At 48.2% G+C, this 18,229-nt stretch overlaps 1 protein-coding gene across 8 annotated transcripts in view; it reads right to left on the bottom strand.

Moving 5' to 3' along the window:
- PITPNM2 (phosphatidylinositol transfer protein membrane associated 2) overlaps window positions 1-18,229 on the bottom strand; it is a 1,082,174-nt gene that overhangs the window by 454,459 nt on the left and 609,486 nt on the right. For all 8 annotated transcript variants that reach the window (XM_085633970.1, XM_085633975.1, XM_085633974.1 and 5 more), the window contains one exon: window positions 13,951-14,165. In XM_085633970.1, the coding sequence (XP_085490096.1) occupies window positions 13,951-14,165 (215 nt within the window). The remainder of the gene's footprint in view (window positions 1-13,950; window positions 14,166-18,229) is intronic.

The following is an 18,229-nucleotide window of genomic DNA, read 5'->3' as shown; positions in this document are numbered from 1 at the left end:
GATAGCCTGGCTGATGAGGGTTATGGACCCGAAACCGGTCCCAGGATGCTTGTTTCCGGTGCAGGGAAGACATGGCTTGGCAGTTCGGGCTGCACTGTTCCCATGAGGCACAGGGTCAGACTGATTTGCATATGGCCATGTCTGAACTAGGGTGGTGGAGTGAGCTAAAGAATGATGATGGATTAAACCCAGATCAGTTGACTGGGGGTGAGTGTTTGATTTGCTCAAACGCTCCGTCCATCATCCCCTTTGGTATCGCTTTGTTTGCCCTAAGTTGGCAGGGTATGCCCAGACGTGGGTCTGTTGCTCACTTTGCCACTGGATTCAAGATAACCTGGCTGATGAGGGTTATGAACGCGAAACCGGTCCCAGGATGCTTGTTTCCGGTCCAGGGAAGACATGGCTTGGCAGTTCGGGCTGGACTGTTCCTATGTGGCACAGGGTCAGACTGATTTGCATATGGCCATGTCTGAACTGGGGTGGTGGAGTTAGCTAAAGAATGATGATGGATTAAACCCAGATCAGTTGACTGGGGGTGAGTGTTTGATTTGCTCAAACGCTCCGTCCATCATCCCATTTGGTATTGCTGCTTTTGGTAGAAACATGACTTTTTAGGTCTCGCCCACAGACACTATTTACAGTGGGATTTAAGGCACCCATTGATTCCCATTGGTTGGCTTTCTTATCAATCTCATTTTATCACTTTTTATTTGATGGCTTTCCTTCCACTTCTTGTATTTGTCCCTCCCCTGAAGCATAGCTGCTTTACCATTGTTTTGATAGGATGACTTGTATCCTTCCACTGCTTACATTCAGGGAACTAAGTTTTGTTTTCTTTACAGCATTACATTGGTGTACATGTGGTTTTTGCTCCCTCACTGGCGTACTTCTTTCCCCTCAAATCCCCACCTTCATTCTTTCCGTTATGCTTTCCATCATCTCGTCGATTGGTTTCCTTGACCCCGTTAAACTGAAGCCTGCGTGACAGACGACTCAACTAGAAGAGCTGGCGAGAGAGCCATGATGTTCTGCAGTGGAGCTGGTCTGATTTTACATCTATGTCCCATTCCACCAACTGAAGGTCGAGGGCATGCTTCAATCATCAAAGAATAATGCCTGTTGGAGAGCCTGCTCTGCACCCTTGACCCATCTTATCAAGTTGAACTATGTGTTACCCTTCTCCCTGGTATTTTTCCTTTCTCTGTTAGGTCCTTGTAGTGAGTCTTGTTGGCTGAAGTTGATCTCCCTGATTCCGGTACCACTGGAGCAAGCCGTCTAAAATGTAGCAGGACGGAGATGTTACAGTAAAAAGGTGCAGTAGAAACTGAACCCGTGTTCTTCCAGTTTCAGGGGATCCAATGGAGGTTTCAGCTTTTTGAGTGTCTTTGCCGGAGAAAAATACTGACCAGCCACTTAAGGGGTGCAATCCTTAAAATGTGGTACTTCGAGGAGCTACTTTGGATGCAAATCCATTTCCATCACCAGTGGCTCCCCCAGTGGATCATTCACTTTTTGGACTTGATAGAACTAGAACTGGTCTGTCTTAACAGTGTCAAGTGCTCCTGACACCCTGTGAAGCACCACCAGAAGTCTGACTTCGGACCCCTTTCTTTTTCTGTACAGAAACCTAATTTACTTGTGGGCTGGGAATACAAGCTTACATTTGGGTGGGGGTATCTTGTGTCTGAGATTTGTTTTCCACGCTCTGACTTGTGGCACTTGAACACAAGATAACTGGGAAACTACAACAAAGTGAAGACATACCATGGCACACTTGATAGATATGTAACATGTCTGGCACCTATTGTGTTAGACAAACATTATCCATTGTGAAGCACTGAAACCTAAAGCTCTCCATAGGTTACCAAGAATGTGCCATAACCAGCCCCTGGAATAATGCTACACATAGACTCCTTACTCTAGTGCCTTACCAGGCATCATGTTCAGTAAAACTATTTGAGCAATGGCGGCACTCTTCTGCTAGGACAACTGTTCTTTGCTTCTGGCAAACATTTTCTTCCAAACAAGACCATAGACTGTGATGCCTTTGTATGATGGTGAAGAATATAAACTCATGGAGGACCTGGGAGCTGGACTGGGGTGGGTCTCCCCTACAGGTGTTCCCTCTCTCTTGCACACAACAGTTTGCACTGACCTTCATTCCCCCACCCCCGTCTCCACCGGACTCCAAGTAAAGGGATTTCAGAAAGAGAAGGTGTAGGGAGAAGGGCTGAGAGGGTGTCGGGTGCATATACCCTACAAGACACTACGTGGAAAAATGTTAATCAAAAAAGTCACAAACCCAGCTTTCATATGAAGTCAGGATTTGAACTTATGGTTGCAAGGATGCGAAGGAAAACGGCCAGGTGGGAACTTACATGTTTTCCTTGTTGTGTGACTGAAAATTATAAAATATTGGAATATAAAAAGGAATGCTGATGTATCCGGATACAACAGTATTGTGTTACATAACATAATGCATACGATATAGCACATTAGACCGTCAATCAAATATGAAGGGTCTGAAAGCACTATAATGAGACAATGAGCTTTAAATACAAAGCTAAAATGGAAATAAAATTACGAAATGTCAGGCACTAGAAAATTAGATAAGTCATTCCACGATTTATAAGCAGACGCATGCAAAATTAGATATGAAAATCTACAGTTTACTCTCTAGATTCAGGTAGGAGGGACTTTATTCTGTACAATATCTACCTGTTACTGATTTCTCTGTGTTATTTATATATCTCCCTGTATGAGTCATATTCCTGCAAAATGTCACTTGTCTCACCGGCTCGATCACTTGCCATTAAAATGCATTCTATTTCTTCCATACCTCACACGTATCCCCTATTTCAGGAGATATTCTCCCCACAATATCTCATTTCGTCTGCAATCACTTCTTGCTATAGTAGGTGGCAGCCACCCCACAGTGAGGTCTCTTTTTTTTTATTTTGAAACCGTTTATTACAAAATTCAAAAAATATACACAGATGGGCCTACAACCTTCAGGCCGGCCGCTAGCAGACAGAAGGAGCATATGGTACAAACAATAGCGCACATGCTGCGGCAAAGGGAAATGCACAGGAGTTAGCAGCGTTGATAGCCACACCATCCGGAACCCATATAACGGTTTCTTTTTTATATAAATAACAACAAAAAACAAATCCACAAGGCAACCCACAATCGGAAACAGCGACATGTGCTCCCCTAGAAGGGGGACCCTACCAATCCATAGGAGTATCAAGGGGGGGAAAAGGTCAGGACAGGGACTAGGTGGACTCAGTGCCCGGTACCGGGGCGATAAACCGGCTAAGGGGACGGGGCCGGAGACGGATCGGGCAATAACGGCGGTGTACAGATTCCCCCGCGGTAGGCGTTCCAGGGGCCCCATACTTTCACCCATGTCCCAGGCTTACCTCTCGCAACATACACCACCTTTTCCCGAAACATGCACCAGTCCATGTTGTCCTTCCAGGCCGAGACGGTCGGCGACCTCTGGGAACCCCACAATTGGGCAATGTCGCGTTTGGCCACCATGTATCCCAGAGTCACCCAACACGTCTGCGGCGCCGAATAGTCTGTTGGCTCCCACACATTCAGAAGGCATCTCCTCGCTTCAGGCGGCAGCGACACACGCGTAACCACCCGCAGGACCTCATGCACACCACGCCAGAATCGCTCCACCTCCGGGCAGTCCCACAAAATATGAAGAAAGGTCCCCAAGGAACCACACCCACGCTTACACAGCCCGTCCACAGCATAACCCATACGCAATAGCCTTGGCCCCGTGACGTAGACCCTATGGAGTATCTTGAGCTGGACGAAGCGAAGGCGGGCCGGTATGGCCACCTCTTTCGGGGAGGCCACCGCAGAGACCCAGTCCTCGTCGTCCAGCTCCAAGCCATCGGCGACCCATGCCTCACGAAGGCTAGTTAGCAATCCCGCGCGGTCATTAATAAGTTTTTTATAGATTAGTGAGATCGTGCTTTCCGGTACATGTCCATCCAGCACTCTGTCCTCCAGAGGGGAATACTCCGGGATGGAGGCAACATCCGGGAAGACGGAGCCTAGCGCATGACGGATCTGCATATACCGAAAGTACTCCCTGTCCTGCAACTGGAATTCCGTCTGCAGCATCTCGAACGTTTTGAATCCCCCCCCTAGTCCAAAGATCACCCACCCTGCTGATGCCTATCATGTCCCACCTCTCGAAGCCCTTCGAAGTCCACAGGGTGCCCAACTGCTCAGCTGCGTATAGTGGCGACGCCCGAGTCAAACGATCTTTCCACCCCATCGCTACATTAGCCGCGTGCCACACTTGTACCATGACACGTGTGGGCCCCGTCAGACGTGCGTCGAGCGAGCTGGAGTAAAGCGCACGGTTATAATCACCACCCGGCAGTAACATCTTATCCATTTCAAAGGCCGGGTTTAGAGCGGGCCCGTACATGCCGTGATTAATCGCAGCCAGCTGGGAGGCCCAATAATACCGCTTGATATCCGGGAGGGCAATCCCCCCGTCATACCACGGAAGCGTCAGCTTCGCCAGAGCGATACGCGGCCTCCCCTCCCAGAACAGGCGGCGCTGCAAACTCTCTACTTCGCGGAAGTAGCGCGCCGGGACGACGTCCATTGTGTTCTGCAGAGCGTACAGGGAACGCGGCAGCGACATCATCTTAAACAATGCCGCCCGGCCGAGCGGCGAGAGCGGCAAGCGCCTCCAACGTGCGACATCCTCCTTCAGGCGCTGGAGGGGGGGAAGCAAGTTCTGACTATATCGGGCCTCCGCATCCAGGGTAATGAAGACCCCCAGGTACCGAAATCCCCGTGGGGCGATCTGGATAGGACAGCCCCTCGGAAGGATAGGTTCCTCCCCAGAGAGAACATAGACGCACGATTTAGCCCAGTTGATGACAAGGCCGGAGTTAAGACCAAATGAATGCAATACATCGACCAGTACTATCAATGACTTACGTGGGGAAGCCAGATATAGGAGAATATCGTCAGCGTAGAGAGATACGCGGTCCTCATACTCGGGGGTCCAGCGGAGACCACGAATAGAAGGTTCCCACCGCAGCCACTCCGCCAGGGGCTCCAAGGCGAGCGCGAAAAGGAGCGGCGATAACGGGCAGCCCTGCCGCGTGCCTCTGCCCAGCTCGAATGGAGCCGATACTCTACCGTTCACGACCACCTGTGCCAGCGGGCCAGAGTACAACAATTTAACCCAACTGATAAACCCAGGGCCAAACCCAAATTTCGCGAGCGTCGCCCAAATATATGGCCATTCCAGTGTGTCAAACGCCATAGTGGCGTCCAAGGACGCCAAGATGGCCGGCTCCCGTATGTACGGGACACGTGCGAGCACCCCATGCAAACGCCGCAGGTTAAGCGCTGTGTTGCGATGGGGGATGAAGCCGGACTGATCTTGGTGAATCAAGTCACACACTACGCCGACCAGCCGATTGGCCAACACTTTGGCAAGAATTTTGGGCTCCGCATTCAATAGCGAAATGGGCCGATAGGATGTGACTCGGTCCCGCGGCCTCCCCTCCTTGTGGATAACCACAATTGTAGCCAGACGCTGGTCTAGCGGGAGGGAACCCGTCGAGTGGGCCGCAAGGAACATAGCACGGAGATGTGGTGCCAGCGTATCCGGTCGCAATTTATACAACTCGATGGGAAGACCATTAGGACCCATGGCCTTGCCGGAAGCGACCGAGCGTATGGCGAGGGCAATTTCGTCAGAAGTTGGAGCGGCGTCCAACGACACTCTGTCCTCCTCCGAAAGGGAAGGCAGCGCGATATCTCTGAGCAGGGAATGGGAATCCCCTTCAGAGCGGGAGGACACCGGGGAATACACCCCACGGAAATAGTCTGCAAAGCAAGAAACAATTTCTTCCGGTTCAGTGACACACACACCATTCTGTTTCTCAATCAAAGGGACAACTCAACTCGCTCTCTCCTTTTTGTCCAGCCACGCAAGCAATTTACCAGCCTTATCACCCACATCATACAGTCTCCCCTGTTGCTCTCTACTGAGGCCCCTGGCCGCCTCCGTGACGAGGGCCTTATAGGCCGCTTGCTTGAGTCGGAGAACATGTAATTTGTTATCCGTCACCCCACATTCTAGATCCCCCTCCAACTCGGTTATCTCAGCTTCAACACGGGTCACCTCCTCCTGCTCGCGCCTCCGGGAGTGGGAAATAAGGGACAGGGCCTCTCCTCGGAGTACCGTCTTGAACGCCTCCCACAGTGAGACCGCCGATGACACAGACCCCATATTCTCGTCAAAGTAGCACTTAAGGGATTTAACCAACTCCGCGCGGATGGTGGGGTCACGCAGGTACCAGGGATTAATCGGGACCACCCTACCCTCTCCCCTCGGAAGAATATCAAAGCGCAACAAGAGCAGGGAGTGGTCCGAGATACCCCGTGCCAAATGGCTCACCTCTCCCACCCTCCCCACATGAGCCGCCGGAACCAGGACATAATCTAGCCGTGAAAGGCTACCATGAACCCCGGAGTGGAAGGTATACTGGAGCTGCGTGGGATGTTTCAAACGCTAACAATCCACCAGCCCCAAGGTATCCAAGAGGCCAGGCAACCACGCCTGGGCCCGGGGGAGATCCCTAGGGGGGTGACGGTCCACAGTTCCGGAAACCACAGCAATAAAATCCCCCCCCACCACTAGAATCCCCTCCGGAAGGCCAAGGAGGAGGCGCCCCAGGTCCGCAAAGGTGGTCGTCTGCAGCCCCGGCGGGACATATACTGACACAAAAACGACCACTCTGCCCTCCATTCTGCCCACCAAAACTGTGTAGCGTCCCCTGTCGTCATGGAGCACCTCATCAATCTCCAACGGGAGCGAGTTCTTAACCATAATGCCCACACCCCTTGAACCAGACGTGAAGCCCGAATGGGCCACAAGGCGGTAGCCCCGTCGATTCATAGCACGAAAGGAGTTGCCAATGAGGTGTGTCTCCTGCAGAAAAACTATATCGGGCGAAATTCGCTTCAAGAACTGCAGGACCACACCTCGCTTTATCCTGTCCCCCAGTCCGTTAACATTCCAGGACAACAAACTCAGTCCCCTACCCCCCATTATAAACAGAAGCCATCGCTCGTCCCCCAGAGAGCACTTTAAAGATAACACAATGATACATTTGCCTTGTGGTGTAAACGAACAACACCCCACCCCAACCCACCCGCCCCAACAAAACTCCCCCCTCCCTGCACCCCTGCATGAGCCCGGACAGCCCCCCCAACTTGCAGTGTGCCTGTCGCCCCTATATAATGAAACTAGCTAGACCCCCTAGAGGAGGAAAGAGTACCCCTTCCAGACCCCTCACAACCTCCATGGGAGAGGAAAGAACAAAGACAGAAGCTTAGTCGAAAGTGGCATCATAGTCGTCCAGAGTGAGGACCAATATCAACCCCTCAGTCCCGATCCAGTGGGCAGTTTCCTCCCGCCGCCCCCGCCCCGCCATCCCGACCACGATCCCCAGACAGAGTATCCAGCCAGTCCCCGGCTGCTTCGGGACGATCAAAAAAGTGCCTGCGACCATCCACCTCCACTCGCAGCTTGGCCGGGAAGAGCATGGCATATTTTAGGTTCATGTCCCGAAGTCGGCGCTTGACGCCCAGGAAGCTCAGTCTCTGCTTTTGGACCGCTTGGGTAAAATCAGGGTAAAAGTTCACCTCCATATTTTCCAGCTTAATCGGCCCTTGCAGTCTGGAGGCTTGCAAGATCGCGTCCCTGTCCCGAAAGTTAAAAATCCGGGCAATGAGAGGTCGCGGAGGGGCTCCGACCTTCGGCCTTCCCCCGGGAACTCTGTGGGCCCTCTCCACGGCAAAAAATGTACTCAGTCCCCGAGGCTGGAGATGGGTAGCGATCAGGTCTTCCACAAATAGATCCGCCGCTGCTTCCTCCCGTCCCTCGGGCACCCCGATGATGCGAATGTTGTTCCTCCGGGCCCGACTCTCGGAATCCTCAAGGCGCCGATCCATAAGCGCACTCGCCTGACGAAGTCGGCGCACCTCCGTTTGTAGGGCCGCCACCTCAGTCGTGAGGCCCGATGCGGTGTGGGCCAAAGAATCAACCCGGTCGTTGGTCCTAGAGAGATCAGCCCTCACCAGGCCAACATCCACAAGGACCACGTCGATCTTATGTGCCAGGGTATCGAACCTCTGGCCCACCGAGGCCTTCATCTCGGCAATGGCGCCCATGACGTCTTGCAGAGTCAGATCCGTGGGCAAGTCCGGAGCATCAGAAGGGCCCTCAGAGGACTTGTGTGGTCCGCCAGGAGATCCCCTCTGAAGGGTATAGCGGTCCATGATGTTGGACTGGTGTGCGGCGCCACGCCGGGTCGACTTGGTCTTTGATCGATCTCCATCTTGTTTCGTGGCCATCGCCACCGTTCTCACACTCGTACCAGCGACGCCGTAGAGGGCAGGCAATCGGGGCCACAAGCTCCGAGGGGGGCCACCCCAGATCGACGGGGTGGGTCACAGCCGGCAGGCAGGCAGGGTTCCCCCAGCGAGGCCACACCAACGCAAAGAGCTCCGAGATCTCACTCGCAGAGAAGGCGAGGGGGTGCGAAAGTGAAAGCGAAAGTGCGGGGTACGCGACCCACCAGGCCCAGCCCGCCGTTGTTGTTCACTTTGCCACCAGGTCACCCCTCAGCGCAAATCCGGGGTCCGGCGAGGAGAAGGCCGCAAACTTCAATCGGTGCTCACTCCGGCACCCGAGGTCCGATTTGAGAACGGGAAACGGGTACCACCTCAGCTCAGGCTCACCAACACAGTCCCCTCAACCGAGGCAGGATAAATACAGGATAAATGTAGGAGGTTGCGGAGGTCCTCGGGAGCCTCGCACCTACGCGGCCATCTTGGTTGCGCGCTAGACTCCTCCTCCCACAGTGAGGTCTCTTAACTCTCCTGCAGGATCTATGTCTCCTCCAACAGGCCTGGTCACATCTCCGTAGGATCGACACACCCCCTGTAGAGCCCACTCACTTCCGCATAAGGCCTTCAGGAGGGCCTGTTCTTGCGCAGGCATTCAGTTCTTCTCCTACCACTGCCTACTCCTTGGAACAGCATTTACGCCAATTCCTGGGAGTCTGCAACTACTACGCGGGAGGCCGGTGACTGTTTGGAAAATTAAGTAATATTAGCTGATTAATTAATCATTTATGCACTAAAACGCAAAATAAAAAACGTAAGAGTCTGTAAATGTGGGGAAATTTAAAACTGGAGGCTAAAAATGAAGTTGATGTCCTCAACTTGATTCATGGGAGCAGGGTAAGTACAGGAAGCAGAATCTAGTATGGCGGATTGGTGGCCTCAATGGAAGCACTGGTATGCGACGACAAAATAGAGACTATGCACAAGGAGCAAAAACGACAAGGTAATACAATACCACTTCGCCTTTTACAAATAAAATCAGTTTTGAAAAGCTCAAACTTTCCTATTAAATTGACTTTTGAAAATGTGGTAAATATTTTGTGAATAAAACAAAATCTTTCACATTTGGTGTTTGTTGCACTTGTTTCTGTATTTTTGTGTACTAGTTTCAGTATTTTTGTGCGTTGCTTTCACAAATACATCATAGAAATTCATTATGCCAGGATCCCTGGCTTCCATTAGTGATTTGTTGGGGTCCATAGAAGTCAAAAGGCTAAGAACCACTGCACTAATGTATGCAGGGTTCTAAAATGTCCCTTGTCCATGTGTGAGTAACTCATCCAGTCCAGGTTTTAGCTTTGCATTCTGTAGTCCTGGTTTTACAGTAGGATCAGAAGGACTACAAATCCCAGAATGTAGGGGGAAACGTGACCTGAGTGAGCTACTCACACATGGAAATGTGAAACTTGAGCACATGTGGACCTACAAAGTGGCTCAGTTATAGTTATATGGTGCTGTGCATCAACTAGCAATGTGCATAGCGGTAAATTCAGCAGTGTTTAGGCTTTTTGTCGTACCCAACCAAGTAACTTGGAGGTATCCTTGCAATTCTAGAGCATAGCGGCTCTTATTTCTCCGAAAGAAGTGCTCCTGAACCTGCATCCCCCTCTGAGGGCGATCCAAAATGCCTTAAGGCGACACCCGGTTGGATATTGAGGTTTATAAAGATAATACATAAATAAACAAAATAACAAACAGCGCGGTTGAGGCACAGTGAGAGAAAATCACCCAGAATCTTTCCAAGGTCAGTCAAGTATGTACTGGTAAATTTGATCATAGTAACACTTGTTATTAACAGAGCTTAGACGTAGCATGCTCTGCAGTATTAAGCGCTACATAACATGGAAGTTAACATTATTAATATTATAACATCAAGCTGCTTTTGGTCAATTGCCAATATTTGGGTAAAACCCCAGGTCTCGAGCTGGGCGCCAAAACCTGTCTTGAGACAGACATTTGAACCAGTCCTGCATTGGACAGGGCGAGGGAGAGCAGCGAAAATGTGTCCAAATGATGCATGGTACTACACAATTGTTCAAACATATTGGCTAAGCGCAGTTAAGGTAGGGTCATAGCAGCCCAGCCGCCCTACAAGCATGGCCATAGCTGGACGCCCACCAGGACAGTGCCAGGCAGACCCTGGTCTCAAGGTCCAAAGTTCATTCCCTCCTACCAACATTCCCTCCACATTTGAAAGCCTAAAAATTAGACATTTGAAAACATTTATTTTTAAAGGAAAACTACTGAAAGAACACTTTCAGCCCAACAGTCTGTTATTAGCGTCCCCTCACATAGAGCCCTATGATCCCAAGTCTGAGCTTGTTTTTGGCATTACCTGTAGACGAAGCACACAGGCCTTGTACCGCCTTCCATCAGAAATGACTCGGTTGAGCATTTTAGGAAACAAGCATTGGCAACACCAAATAGGTCTGGGTTTGTCGTTCTTATGCATGCACTATTAACACGTCAGGAGGAAACACACAGGAAGGAGCAGCAGAAGCACAGAGAGTCCTCGTGTTCAATGCAAGCACTCAAGTGAGGTGGAAGAATACATCCAAACACCAAAAATGCACAGGGTGAGTGATCAATGCTCCACTAGGCTGGGCCAAGATGTGATTGACAAAGTCTCAAGCCAATGACTGAAAGAGGCTGGATCTGTGTACATTGTAAGCTATATGTCTGTTTCATATTTGCACTGCCAAAACCTAGACCTAAAAACCTGAAACACTCCGTTTAAGGAGGCTTCTTGACATCAAAGACAGCTCATCATCCAAGAGTATGGTGACCTACATCAAAGATACACATGTGGACCCCTCTAGCCTGACTTGCCTCATTTGTAGCTCTCTGGTGACCCTCCTTCCCCTGAAACAATCTATTTCCTTGGGGACTTCCAATCGGGCCAAACCTATTTTTCCCAGCCTGATACACTCATTGATCGCAGCCACATAAATGTGATAAAGCTTGTCAAAGTGGCCACTAGGCCACGCGTTCAATCCTAAATAAGCCCTCTGAAATTATGACTTTATAAAAACGATATAGTGTTTATTATAATACATAACTCTAACCATAGATAGATACACTAGAATCCTTCTTATCTAAACTAACTCTGAGCTCCATGAAGTAGGGTAAACTGGCTGTCTGGAAAGCGCTTCAGCACCTCGTCTGGGGTAGTAAGAGCTAGACAAATCTACCATTCAATATAGTACATTATTCCAAGTATGTTTTGTATTTATAAATGTACACAATATCACTAAAACAATACATGAAATACTCTCTTTAGTAATGTCCCCCTACACAAAATATTAAACAATATAGGTCTAAAGTTCCAGAAAGCTCTTGTAGGTGGAATCAAAATTGTATTGCTTACTCAGACTGAAATGAAATGTTCTCAAATGCCACCAGTTGGGAAAAGGTCTTCTGATCTCTGACAAAGAATCATACAATAATGAAATCTCTGCATATGCAAAGAGACCTCGTAGAGAGCCAGGGCGGGTTTATCCTGTGCTTAACAAAAGTACAAAATCGAAATCAAGATAACAAAAGACCCTGATTTATATGAGTCCAAGCTTCAAGATAACAGCCCATATGATTATTAACATGCTATCTGATTGGCTCTGAATGCAACTCATATGCCCTATGTGTCATGATGGATTTTCCATGTGTTCTGTTTTGCCTGGCTGCAGTTTTCTATTTTTGTTCTATGACATCTAATCTTAGGCCATGCCCTTTCAAGGGAAGGTGCACATGCAGATCAGGGACGGAATGTTTTTCAAAACATATTTTAATGGGGTGTTGAGAAATCATATTCCTCCACGCACTAACAGGAAACATTAGCAAAGTGAGCCTTACAAAGGTCTAGTCAATATCTGTAGGAAGCCTTAAAACAACACCAAAATATCAAAAGCCCCAGCATCTGCAGTAAATTACCCTTCGGGAACCATGAAAAGTCTACTCTTGATTCCACCAAAATTTAAAAAAGATATCTCACATCCACTCCTTCTCTGGGAACGCTCCCAGAGTGTGGAACTCACTGCCTCAGGGGTTACTGGCAACAAATCATTCCCTCACTTTAAGAAGAAACTGAAAGGTCTGCACTTCAACAAATATCTAAACCCTCTCCCTAATTCTCCAGAACGGTCTGCGCGCTCCCTCCCTGCACTCTCTCAACAAATCTTAGCATCACTACCTTGGAAAAACGGTGTCTCTCACAATAGCCCATGCTACCTCAAAAGTTATCCTGTCCTTTACATTATATATATTTTTTTGTATTATTACATATTTTTTTTACTCCACATGTAACTTGTGCACTTGCTGCTGTCTAGCACTATAAAGCTATATATATATATATATAAATATATATATATATATATATGCTAACTCTGTGAAGCGCTCTGAAACCTTCGCGCTATATAAAACTCGATAAATAAATGATACTGCTTTATATCAGTGCACACTGTTGTCCAAGAGAACACGGAGTGTCTTTCATATGAACATCAAATTACATGCTTAAGGTACTCCTAAGTATTCGTAATGTCAGTAATGAGAGGATTGGCAAATGGTTACCCCCGTTCTGTATTAGCACAGAGTTGCTGAGAAATGTTGGAATATCGCTCCAGGAACAAAAAGGTAATAACCTGGTACTGGAAAGCGTTCACTGAACATTGGAAGTGATTCCATTAATAAAGAGGGAGCTAGCCAGTAAAACACTATGTCCCACAGGAGGCATCTCAAAAAAGGGACATTTAACTGAATCACCCCACTTCTGCCCGTGCACCAGAAACATTACCACCTGAAGTGCCATCATATCCGGTCAGCTTGCACAGTTACACATTCTCCGACACTAATCTCCATTTTCCTTGGCGTCCTTCTTTACATTTATTGACAGTATCTCATGGCAATTCGAGTAGACCTGGGTTCAGTGTACAATCTGGGCTGGTAGATTTTGTAGCCTCTCTGACGTGTAGGTTAGCAACAGTTTCCATTAATACTGCCTTTTGGCCCCACCTACACCCTAAAGATTCAAACTCAAAAGCAGGAAACTTTTCACACAGCATCACAAAATCTCCCTGGTGCCAGCATAAAGTCAGTGGCTCAGCAAGGGTGCCATGGGCCCTAGTGGAAGCAAGGCAAATACTCTGTCCATCAGCCGCACCCCGTCTGCTGTTCGGATAGTAAAGTACAGAAATAATCTGGGTTCAGTGGACTGTGGGGTCAATGCTCCTCTGTACAATTAATGACAACATCAATGTGCTCCGGTGCCACTGCACCTGCTGCATAATCAAAAGCTACACCCCCGGCATGAAGTAAACTTTGTGAAATCTATGTACCCCAATATCAGCTGCATTACTTTGCAAGTAGATGTTAGATGCATTTTCCTTGCATGCATTAGGGCCCATGCCACTCTCCCCTGCAACCATGCACAAAATAACACAAACCTATAACACACATGACATGATTATGGAACACAGAGGAGTACAACACCTTGTGCGTGTGTACGGGTAGGCGTTCCAGGACTCCTCCTCCACTCTCAGTGCAGCCTTGGGCAGGATGGACCGGAACCAGCTAGGGATGTGCATTCCAATGTGGTAGACTTTGTGGGTGTACTGCCCGGAGCCCCCCGGGCCGTCGACGTACGGTCGGTTCTCCATGATCTCCACCCCGCTTCCCTCTCCGTGTGTTTCTTCTCTGCTCTTTTTCTGTAGAGACACAAAGGAAATCGTGTTTTTTTACAAGCAATCAATGTAATATTTCTTGGGGATGGTTTTATTTATTTATTTTTAAAACAAATTTTATTCAGGTTTTTATATTTGGCACAACAGCGGCCCAAAGGGTCCATACATGAATGAAATTCCAAATTAATGTCACTTTGGACCAAATAAGAATAATATTGATAGGAAAAGGAAGGAAAAGAAAATAAACAGTTAACGATTGCTAAACTGAGCACAGATACGGCGTCCCCACTCCTTCCCGCCCCACTCAATGATTTACACATTATGTATAACTGGATAATTATATCTAGGGTACGGAGACAACGTGATTAGATTGCTACCCGTGTTATGAGGGATTCCGGGGACTCTACCACCGGCAGGTCTATACCTCTATAGCACAGCTTTCCAAACTTTTCATGTTGGTGACACACCTTTTTGTGAAAAAGATTTCAGGGACACGGTAACGCGAGCGAGCGAGCCCAAACCACCTAAGGGGGGTTCTCCCCCCGAGAAATTTTTGAAAAAGTAGTGGGCAAATGGTGCATTTCCAAGCAAATTTGAGAAAGCAGGAAGGTTAATAAAGCAATTGTTAATCTGGTCTAACAAAGCCAGTGACTTGCAAAACTGAGTGTAAGCACGGTTAGGTTTGTGCATGAAACAAGAATATAATCATGCACACATTGACACATGCCCCATTGATTTACGGCACAAAAAGGGCAGGTGCACAACCTGCCAACCCTTTCAACCACGCACAAAGTCCACCTGCTGCCTTGCTGAATATGACTTATACAAAAATCCGTTCAGGAAGGGGGAATTGTGAGTGATAAAACAATCATGCAACTTATCAACCGGTCTCTGCGCATTGAACTCAGGTGGGACCGCATTCCTCCGCGCAGCACGCCAAAAGGCAACAGAAAATAAGTCGAGTCATATGTTTTCCATTCAGCACTTTGAGCTAAAATTAACTGCATATAAGAGAGCCACACACACAACCCCCAACACACACTCCCACTTTCAGGGGAAAAAATCTATATAACTGAGAGACACTCAACAGCAGTCCATAAAACCTTTGGGACTGCCCACCTCGACAAGGAACAAGGCCTGTTGTGCACAGTTTGACCATCGTCAAGGTTAACAGCTGCTTACAAGGAAAGACAGAACCCAACTTTTAGCATTCAAACCTTCAGCCATCCAAACATGGGCTGGTGATGGCAAAACGCGCATCTTTACTCTTTACCAGTGCTACGGGATTGTTGGGCCTGTTTGGAATTGGATTAACAAACCTGGGGGCAAATCGTTTGCTCCGCATTTGTGAATCAGGACAAAATAGGTCTGCTGTTTATCAGTTTCACTTGCCTTTTTTGGCCACTCCTAAATTCCAAGTGCAAATATGCTGATTGCCTGTTCGCCTCCCCCGTTCACTAAACTCGATCAGCTTTCGTCCAGTTTGCACACATGTAGATGTGAAAAGTGTAAGTTTGGAAAAGTGCACATTTTGGTCGGTCATGCCCGATTTGGGCATTTTTTATTATTTCAAATCCATTAGAGAACAAGCTAGAACTAGCTGTTGGTGTCATCTTGGGCGAACCATTTAAGTCTCAGTGCCTCCGTCATCCTATTAGCCGAAGTTATCAGTGCTTAGAAACAAGCTAAGAATAGGCGCTACGTAAAACACAGGTCGTTACTTTTACATGCAACTCTTGGCCTTCAGGTGCCAAGGCGGCCCCACACACCCACTTTGTTTCCTGGCTGTAATATACTGAAATGAGAGCCAGGTGTCACGTCGAAGGTACCCACTGGGGCTGTCTCTGCGAGGGGCAAGGCTTTCCTACATCCTCTGCTTCCAAACTCCGTCTAAGGTACACAATGTTCCATATTTATTATATATTCAGGTGTAGGCCCCAGTGGGGGTGATGGGTGGGAAGGATTTGTATCGCATGAGTTTCATCGGGAGGCAAGAGCAGAGCTGGAACTCTATACTGTTTGTATAGCATATACATCTTAAACTCAGCGGAATGAGTTTAAAATACAGAGATTTAGCGCTTTAAAAGTGCCCCAAAATGGTCTAAGCATCACTACTTACCAACCGAGTGCCTGGGATGGTGGGGTAGAGGCGGCTCCGATATCACTGTGTCCCAGCAAGGCCGCGCGCTCAGGGCCGTGAGCAGTGCCGTAGCACTCCCGAAGGGGGTCAATACTCACTGGAGCTCCTGTCCACGAGGCTCCGCTCTGCAGCTGCTCCGCCTTCCGCCTTGCACGTCGCGTGCACGTTGCGATCACTGAGTGAGGGGGCTCGATTTGCATTCCCCTAATATCGGTCGGCCGGCTGGCTGACGTCATCGCGTCGCATCGCGCGACACACCTACGTGTGGGTCGCGCCACAGTAACTAGTCGCGCCACACAGTTTGGAAAGCTGTGCTTTCTAGTATGCCCATCGTTGCCATATTTTTCCATGCTTCTGTGGGCAATCACGCGCCTGGAATACTGCCAATTCCATTCCCATGCACCAGTCCAAGGTTTTTTTATACGTTCCTAAGGGTGGCGGTCAGCACTCTTCCAGTGTTGGGCAATATCCTGCCTAGCCCTAGGAATAAGAGCTGTTAATTATACCGATTACCACCAATTTCGTCTGTGCTGTGGAGTAACGCTAATTTGGGATCTACCGGGATATGCCATGATAGCACCTCCCCAAGAAAGGTCAATATTTTATATCAGAAGGGTTGGAGAGCGCTGCAACTCCATACCGTATGTAGGAAGGTACCCATTTCTCGGTTGCACCTAAAGCACGCCGGCGACGAAATTGCACCCATGCGCCAAAGGCGGTGTCTGGTGAAGTAGGCTCAATGGAGAAATTTGAATTAAATTAGACGGTAGCGAGATGTTATAGCAGCACCGCGAGGACTCGCTTGTGCCTCCGTCCGAGATGGTTTTGTTTTAATCTCTTCAAACGTCTGCGGATGTACGACAGATCACATTATCGAAATAATGCAAGAGAAATGCGCCCCATTTACAGTTACTCCATCCCTTCCGAACATCAGTTCGACCAACACTGGGTCAATGCGTTGTTAGCAACATCCTTGTACCGGACAAGCAAACCTTTCCTCAGGTACTTGATGCTTTGTTTTTTGTATTTCCTTCTTAAATTAGAATTAAAGAGGTGGTAAATTCAAGATTTTTATCTATGTATGAGATTTGGCAGGGCCGAGTCCCCGAAGAGCAGTGGGTCACTTTACAGACAAACTGTAGTGTAGCAAGCACTCCTGAAATCTGGGTTGCTGGACCAAGAATCAGAATGGGTGTGGAGTCCAGCAGAGAATGGACACTGGGGACGAGGAGAAGGAGACAGAGGAAGGTACTTGGACTAGAACAGTACATTTTATTTTTACAGATATACATTACACATATGTACAAGTTGTGGCACAGGTTAGGGATAAAGGGCCTGATACTCAAAAAAACGTAGAAATGTAATTCTACATTTTGACCCTCGTTCTAACTGGTGCACAAATACCAACACTGCATATAACGCTGTTTCCATGGCAAAGGAATATTGTGGTATACAGACTAGAATTCTGAGCGACCCCTAAGAAATAAACAATTTCCATGATAATCATAGTTTTGCACTTGACAGTAATTCCCCTTTTTTGACATTGTACCATCCAAGCATTCACTGGCTTTTATCTAGTGAATTTTCATACTCCAGGAGTGTGGAGTTCCTACCTGATTTGCCTAGTTACTACTTTAGTCGCCAAATTGGGAATTCTTTGATGCTCATATTGAGAGCATTCTTACAGTAAATTTCTGACTTCTGAGTTCGCAAAGTATTCCAGGAGCACGCCTGGGAAGCTGTGGTAGTCCCAGTTTGTCAGGAATGGATCCAGGCACAGGTATAACAAAGGATTGCCCTTGCGTCATGCATCCTTAATTCAGATTTACCAAGCCACACAAAGCCACCTTGTATGGCTGTTTTTGGCTTGGTAAATTTGGAGTAACTCAAGGCACACGTAGAAAGAGGAAAACGCCTCTAAGGAATGTTTTTGTGCCTTAAGTTGTCC

Source organism: Triturus cristatus, chromosome 11 (assembly GCF_964204655.1).
Source record: "Triturus cristatus chromosome 11, aTriCri1.1, whole genome shotgun sequence".
Taxonomy (NCBI): domain Eukaryota; kingdom Metazoa; phylum Chordata; class Amphibia; order Caudata; family Salamandridae; genus Triturus; species Triturus cristatus.
The sequence above is the reverse complement of the archived record's forward strand: the minus strand, read 5'-3'. Positions and strand labels throughout refer to the sequence as shown.